This window comes from Chironomus tepperi, unplaced genomic scaffold (genome assembly GCF_022539635.2).
Source record: "Chironomus tepperi strain 1889 unplaced genomic scaffold, CSIRO-AGI_Ctep_v1 contig_152, whole genome shotgun sequence".
NCBI classification, from domain to species: domain Eukaryota; kingdom Metazoa; phylum Arthropoda; class Insecta; order Diptera; family Chironomidae; genus Chironomus; species Chironomus tepperi.
The window spans coordinates 704-8,227 of record NW_027226274.1 but is presented as its reverse complement, the minus strand read 5'-3'; the positions used below and the strand labels follow the sequence as shown (position 1 = coordinate 8,227).

The 7,524-nt window shown below is 33.2% G+C and overlaps 4 protein-coding genes across 4 annotated transcripts; 2 read left to right on the top strand and 2 right to left on the bottom strand.

Annotated features, from left to right (window-relative positions):
• On the top strand, nt 1-701 carry LOC139087963 (cuticle protein 7-like). Its single transcript, XM_070636939.1, has 3 exons — nt 1-81; nt 145-496; nt 559-701. Exons 1-3 carry the CDS (start codon nt 67-69, stop codon nt 699-701), a joined length of 510 nt encoding a protein of 169 aa, XP_070493040.1. The 5' UTR covers nt 1-66.
• A 1,602-nt stretch (nt 702-2,303) lies between these two features.
• On the bottom strand, nt 2,304-2,693 carry LOC139087962 (cuticle protein 19-like). The gene has a single exon (XM_070636938.1). It carries the CDS (start codon nt 2,691-2,693, stop codon nt 2,304-2,306), a length of 390 nt encoding a protein of 129 aa, XP_070493039.1.
• A 1,309-nt stretch (nt 2,694-4,002) lies between these two features.
• Nucleotides 4,003-4,706, top strand: LOC139087961 (keratin-associated protein 21-1-like). Its single transcript, XM_070636936.1, has 3 exons — nt 4,003-4,017; nt 4,079-4,529; nt 4,594-4,706. The coding sequence occupies exons 1-3, from the start codon at nt 4,003-4,005 to the stop codon at nt 4,704-4,706; spliced, it is 579 nt and encodes a 192-aa protein (XP_070493037.1).
• A 1,478-nt stretch (nt 4,707-6,184) lies between these two features.
• On the bottom strand, nt 6,185-6,664 carry LOC139087965 (cuticle protein 19-like). Its single transcript, XM_070636941.1, has 2 exons — nt 6,650-6,664; nt 6,185-6,586 (listed from the first exon to the last, which is right to left on the bottom strand). Exons 1-2 carry the CDS (start codon nt 6,662-6,664, stop codon nt 6,185-6,187), a joined length of 417 nt encoding a protein of 138 aa, XP_070493042.1.
• Between the last annotated feature and the right edge of the window lie 860 nt (nt 6,665-7,524).

Here is a 7,524-nt window from a genome sequence, read left to right as displayed (position 1 = left end):
TTGGCATCAGTTACTTATTCAGTTTTGGTAAAGCAACAGCAAACAATTCAAAAAAGTTTTAGAATCATGAGTTCAATTAAAGTAAGTTCCTTTACAAAATACCTTAAAGTTCTATAAATAAAATACAAATTCTATTTCCTTTAGATTCTCATCACATTCGCTATTCTTGCTGGCATTGCAAATGCTCACTCAGCAGTAAGCTATGTAAGCAGACAGGATGGAGGATTAAATCATCACGACTACCATCATCATTCAGCTCCATTGTTAATTTCTTCACCTGTTGTATATGGAGCTCATGCAGCGCCAATTGAACACAGCTGGAATCCAATTTATTCTTCAGGTTATGCTCCACATTATCACAAGGATTATCATCATTATCCAAAATACAATTTTGAATATGGAGTTAAGGATGCTCATACAGGTGATCACAAAAGCCAATGGGAAGTCAGAGATGGTGATGTTGTTAAAGGAGAATATACATTAGATGAAGCTGATGGTTAGTTTTAACATCTATATCCACACATACTCTGTGCATTGATTTATTTATTTCCATTAAAGGTACAAAGCGTGTCGTCTCATATGCTGCAAGTGACAAGACCGGATTCAATGCTGTTGTTAAGAAAATCGGTCATGCTCATCACTATCAACCATACGCTCATGGACATGCTTATGCTTCAAGTGCATATGGATATCATCATTAAAATGTCAATATTCAGGAGATAAATCGAAGGATTTAAAATGAATAGTACCTATTGTTCGTGAAAAAATAATTTATTGAAAAATAAAATTTATAAATTTCTTTAAACTGTAATGCAAATGTTTTATTATTTTAAGGAGTTTGTGGCATTAGACAACATTATCAGCATCAGCATTTACTTGTATTAAAGTGAAGTTTTGATATTTGTGAAAATAATTTTTCAACCAATATATCCCTTAATTAAGCATGCTACATTTTGTAAGCATACTCATGAGTTTACTCCTTGTCTGTTCGGGGTTTATGGATTTGAAATCTACATTAGTTAGCTTTGATACTCAAAGAAAACAATTAGTTAGAATGTGATTCCGGTAATGGCCTATCAACGGTTTATCATAGCATAGCAGCTGGATAGGAGTGCAGTAGTAAGGGGGGATACAGAAAATGTATAATTTATATATGGCACTTTGACGAATATTCAAATGACCCCCGAGAGCTCAGTGGTAGTAACACGTGAACTGAATAAATTCGATTCCCACTTTGAATCCGCTATAAGGAACTTTTATAAATGACTTGAGACAAGGATCCTGTTAAGAACCGTTTGTCTACATTTTAGATGCGTACATAGGCCTGCAGTTTTCGACGGTAACTCATAGTTTGTCCAAAGCTGCAGTGCACCTCGTTTAATGTCTGCAGGGATGCAGCTTTGAACGAACTTAAGACTGACTGTACACATGAACTAGTTTCTCGTACTTTTGACACATACTCGATATGATACTAATAAGCATCTATGGTCATGAAGCAAAAATCATTTTCAATTCAGTCGCTGCATTTACAGACATGGGAATCACTTCCCATTGATTTTTATGGTAAAAATTATCTGAAAATTTCTTGCCATGTATCAAACATTAACGACGAATAAAATCCAACATCTCAATAAGTATTCACAAGCGTGGAATATTTTTCTGGTCGAAACAAAATGCGGAAGCTCAATAACTTTAAATGGGAATTGCTCCATAAAATATTCAAGATTAATAGTCAAATGCACACAAGTCGAATTACATAATTCCCATATTCTGAGAAATTAAATAATCAATTAGGAAATTGGCATGATTAATCTGTCTATAGCTGATAAAATAAAACTTTCCTGTCTCATTTAATGCGCTTTAGCTCAATAGGAAAGACGAGATTCCTTCTTTTGAATATATCGCATATAATACATTACCTTTATAGCTGCTGTTTGTGCTATTAACATAACAAACGAAAAGAAATTTCAAAACGAGTTAATAAGAAGGCAGTAACTTATTTGTGCATTAAAAGTATAAAATTTTATTCTCTTCATGTATTAATTCTCATGACAAAATATATTTTACAGCTATGCATATTTTTTGGGGGGTTTGTTCAAGCCATGAAAACTCAAGATCAATTCCGAAGAATCCCTTAAATGCATAAGGTACAATAACTAGATCTTTTAGGACTATTCCTGAGCTTCCATGACTTGTAGTTGATTAATAGTCTCGACTATTGCAAAAAATGCTATTTACAGTGTATTTCTTTTATCTACAGCTAATATTCGTATCACAATCTTTGGTTGTTGATTGATTAAAATTTAATAATGATGTTCATCATGATGACCATAATGTACTGGATGATCAGCATGTCCAATTCTTTCAACATGAGCTTGGAAACCTGAGTGCTTATCTGATGAGTATTTGACAACACGCTTTGTGCCATCAGCTTCATCTAATGAGTATTCTCCCTTGACAACATCTCCATCACGGTGCTCCCATTGGCTATGGTGATCCTTTGTATGTGGGTCCTTTACTCCATATTCAAATTTATAAGCTGGATGATGATAATAATCATGATGTTCCTCATGTCCATGTTCTTGTTCATGTCCGGGAATATTATGGTCGTGTCTTGATACGTAACTTGATCCACCATAAGCGGCAGCAGCGGCAATAAGTCCAAAAGCAATCAAAAGTGTGAAAGTTTTCATTTTGGTAAATTTTTTCTGATTTTTTTTTAAAGTTTTTCCACTTGTACTGTTTAATTAAAAGCAAACACTGAACTGATACAAGACATCCAATTTTCCTCCACTTATATAGTCAACGATCATACCTAACCATAACTACTACCTTACTAACAAACATTTTCGTATGTGCAACTCACAAATCGAATTCGTAATTCTCTTCATTCAATAAGAGTTTATTTGTTTGAATTATTAGGTATTTTGGAATTGGATCTGATGAAATTTTTTTGGGTGATTTTTTGGATGAAAAGCAGTTGTTTGAGAGCATAGTAGTGTGAGCATTTTGGGGGTTTTGTGGAGATTTTGGGGCTTATGCATTGGTAAATTTGAATATGACTTAGTGAGCGGCCTCACTTATTACGTAAGGCTCTTAGACGTGGGGTGGGGAGAAGGCAGTGGGAGTGAGGGGATAGGAAGTTGAGATTTCCCATCGAGATTTTGATGAATGGCACTTAGAGATAGTGTAGGGTGGTGGGTGCCAAAAAATAGATTTTTCACGTAACATAATCAGTGAATAGTCCCTCAATATTCCTACACATCATACATTCTAGACTTACTTGGAACCTCGAACCATTTCTCCTGTCAACAACTTGTCAAAATAAACCAACAAACGATCTTGTTATGTTATCTCAAATTCAAGTTTGTTTTTTTGCATAATATGTGCATGTAGTTTCATTATTTCATTACAGACCAGCCGCAAACATATTACGGATTAAATGCACGGCTTTATTATTTAACTCATATTAGCAGTCAATAAATATTAAAAATTAAGAATAAAAAAATAATCCATAAATAAAAAGCGCTTTGCGGAAGCATAATTAATAATCCAAAACTTGTTTTTTTATTGCCGCAGACGTGGAAAGAAATTTTGTTGGAAATTCTTCTTTTGTTGCTTTATTGAATATTTTTTACTGCAATCTGGTGAGTTAACATTGTTGTAATGCTCATCGTAAATAAATTAATAAATTTAGTGGTAATGGGCTATGTATGAGCAGGTATGAGTACAAAAAACGTCAGAACTCGAGTATGCTTGCTAATTAAGTAACAGCTGCAAGTTGAATTAATTTAGAAATTTAAAGTGAAACTAAGAATACTCAATGATGCATTAAGGAACAAGTATGTTGCACATTATGCGAATTTTGTGTATCGATGGTTCTTTTTGGAGGGCATTGAAGGTTTGCGGTGCCGATCAATATAAAAGGTGTGAATTCTACTACCAAAATCATCAATCAGCTTTAAGAATTCAAAGTTTAAACAATAAAAAAATCAATCAAAAATGAATCCAGTTAAAGTAAGTATCTAACACCTGTTAATTTCAGTCCTGATTCTTTAACTTTTAATCCTTTAATCAGATCTCAATTGCTCTCGCCTTCATCGCTGCTGCCTCAGCCGGTTCAATCAGCTACACCAAGAGATCAGACAAATTTGGATCAATTGGTTATGGCAGTGGATATGGAAGTGAATATGGAAGTAGCTATGGCAGCGGTATTGGAGGTGGCTATGGAGGTGCCTATGAAGGTGGATATGGAAGTAGCTATGCAAGTGGCATTGAAGGTGGCTATGGAAGTGGCTATGAAGGTGGATATGGAAGTAGCTATGGAATTGGTTCATCATATGGATCATACGGAATCGAAGGAGGTGAAGGATTATGGAACGGTGACATTAAGGGAGATTATTATGCCTATCCAAAGTACAAGTTCGAATATGGAGTTAAGGACCCACATACCCATGACCACAAAAGCCAATGGGAAACACGTGATGGAGATCTTGTTAAGGGAGAATACACATTAGATGAAGCTGATGGTAAAATCTTGTTCCTTAACAAAAAAGCTCAAAGCTTTAACTGTTGATAAATTTTATATTTTAGGTACAATTCGTAAGGTTAGCTACCATGCTGATGGAAAGACTGGATTCCACGCTAAAGTTGAGAAGATTGGTCATGCTCACCATTCACATGGCGGAGCTTTCGGAGGATATTAAGTAATTAAGATCTAATGTTAATATGATGTGAATTTAAAAGACTATAAAAACTGTATCTATCATTTGTTATCGCATGAAAATTTCCTTTGCATTTTTAATTCAATAGTAAATCTAGCCTGAAATCGTTTGAAAATCAAGGTACAGTGTTTACTGTCTTAGTTTCGTTTTATATATACTTCACTAGGGTTACTCTCATGAAGGAAAGTCTTGAAAGCCGAAAATTGTAAAATTATTTGCATATTTTATAAAGAGTCGAAGTCGAAGAGCTTACTTTACTTCATTCCTCTTTGATTTAAATCAGTTTCAAGTATCTGCTGATGTGTTTTAAGCAAGGAGCATAGTAGGCAAAAATAGGATTTTGCCTATTACCAGTTTGCCTTACTACGATGACCCTTTCCGTAGCTTGTGAAATGAGGTAACCGGCAAAGTGGGTTATCAAAAGCAGTGGCCACCTGCGGTGGTCAAGTTTCAGCAGGAATTCGATGATTATTTTTTCCTGCATGCAAACTCTGCTTACATATGCAGTTTTTTACCGACAATACTAAGAATACTAAAAAGATGTTATTTTGATGAATTACACATGTAAATGGCCCCTAATTTTATTGTCTATTGAAAGTGTATTTTCATTTATGTATCATTGACGCACAAGATGAATTTTCAAATTAGTTAATTTTTATGTTGTTATGAATTTCATGAAAATTAGCCCGAGTGACACAATGCGGTGAACTGTATTTCTTCGCAGTAAAAATTGATTTAAATCTACCTTCATGGTGCCGTTAAGGATACTTGGCGCCTTACTCTTGATACGACATCAAAACTGTGCCCTAGTGAACAAATTGTACTGTTCGGGATAGTCCATATTAAAGTTGCAAGTTCATATTTTATTGCTTCAAATAACCAATAAAATTATGAATGTAAAAAATGTATGTAGACAGATTAAAATGAAGAAGCTCATTTTATAACCACAATAATTAACTTTATGCACATTTCATTGAAATTCCGAATTTTACTCTCGATTGATCAAAAGGTTACTTCCTCTACAAATCATCACTGTTGCCAAAGAGATAACTAAGAGCTTTGATGAAAATTTCTATTTATCAATTTGTTTATTTATTAAAGTAATAATTAAATTGCAAATTTCAATAATTGAATCTAAGCCTAAGATTTACTAATTGAAATTGTAATGATTCAATCTACGCATTAAAATAATTAGAGAATCACATGAAGTGTAAGTAGGCATTTGGGAATTATGCATAAAATTTAATTATAGAGGAGAATTATTAGTAATTATGAATCATGAAGCATTTTGTTGAATTGAAAGTTTAATTGAACTCTATTCTGATATATTCATTAAGTTGACTAAATGACAGTTAGGGTCTGATTTTCAATTCTTCAAAATTGCATCTTTATTGCATTGCTCATAAAAATAAATTATCACACAAACTCATAAGACATCTTTGGGTCTAATTAAAACTTATTTAATATCCATATCCATGTTGTTTATAGTGTTCTGGATGAACAGCATGTCCAATCTTCTTGACGACAGCATTAAATCCAGTTTTATCGTTAGCTTCATATGAGACAATACGCTTAGTTCCATCAGCTTCATCTAAAGTATATTCACCCTTAACAACATCACCATCTCTAATTTCCCATTGACTCTTGTGGTCACCAGTATGTGGATCTTTTACACCATACTCAAATTTATACTTTGGATAAGCATGGAAATCTTCATCATGATGTTTGTGGTAATATTCTGGCTCGTGGACAAGTGGCTGATGGACTGGATAATGATGTAAATCGTGCTTCACTTGAACTTTATATCCGTGACTAAGTTCATGTGGTAGTGCAGCGACAACTGCCAAAAATGCAACGAATACCTTAAAATAATATGTTAAATTAATTTAATTGACCAAAAACTTAATTTGGATAGTCAAATTTACCACTAAAAGTTTCATTATGCTTCGTATGTTTTACTTGAGTTCTTGAGTTCTGCCACAAATAGACTGTTAGTAAATGATCGTATTGTGGCTTCTTTTATACTTGGCAAATATAATGAGCTTTATTAGAAATCATAAAAAAATAATTCGTTTTGTCCATGAACACCATCAAGATTCTTAACATAAGCACAAAAAGCATTAAACGAAAAATTTTTGCTGAAAAATACTCGATGAACTCGATAAATGAAAAACATTGAGAGCACTGACCATTGAAATTAAATCATGTCTAATGAACAGTGAATTTAAAGTATCTAATTTAAAGGTTTTTTGTGATAATTTGGTGAAATTAATTAGAATTTTAATGATAAGAAAATTTAAAGGTTGTGTGGAGGTTGGGTAAGCCAAAATGCCAAAATGTTGTGACTTAATAAAAATTTAATTCTCAAAAAAAGTTCATTCTTGGAAGGGCTTATGGTTTAGGGGTTTTTGTATTGTATGTAGGTTTAAATCATTCAGTGAATTTCACAGGCATTTCTTGCCAAAAAATGGATGTTTTTGATTAATTTAAAGTAAATTCTTTTCATGTTTTTCTCCAGACTTAGATAAAATAACTTACATTTAGTAGGGCGTTATATCCAAACCAACTAAAGCAGTGTTTGACTACCTTTGACAATTATAGTAATTTCCTGTAAAGCACATGATTTAGAAATGAAAGAAAATCCTTCTCCAAATTGACTTGATTCTGGCTTGAGATCCGATTCCATCTAATCTAATCAGAGTTCGTGAAGATCGAAAAAATCTTTGATTTTCCAAAATCATTTTTTTTTGTGATCTCAAAAAATCATGATTTTTTAGATCTTACGTAAATCATTACGTAT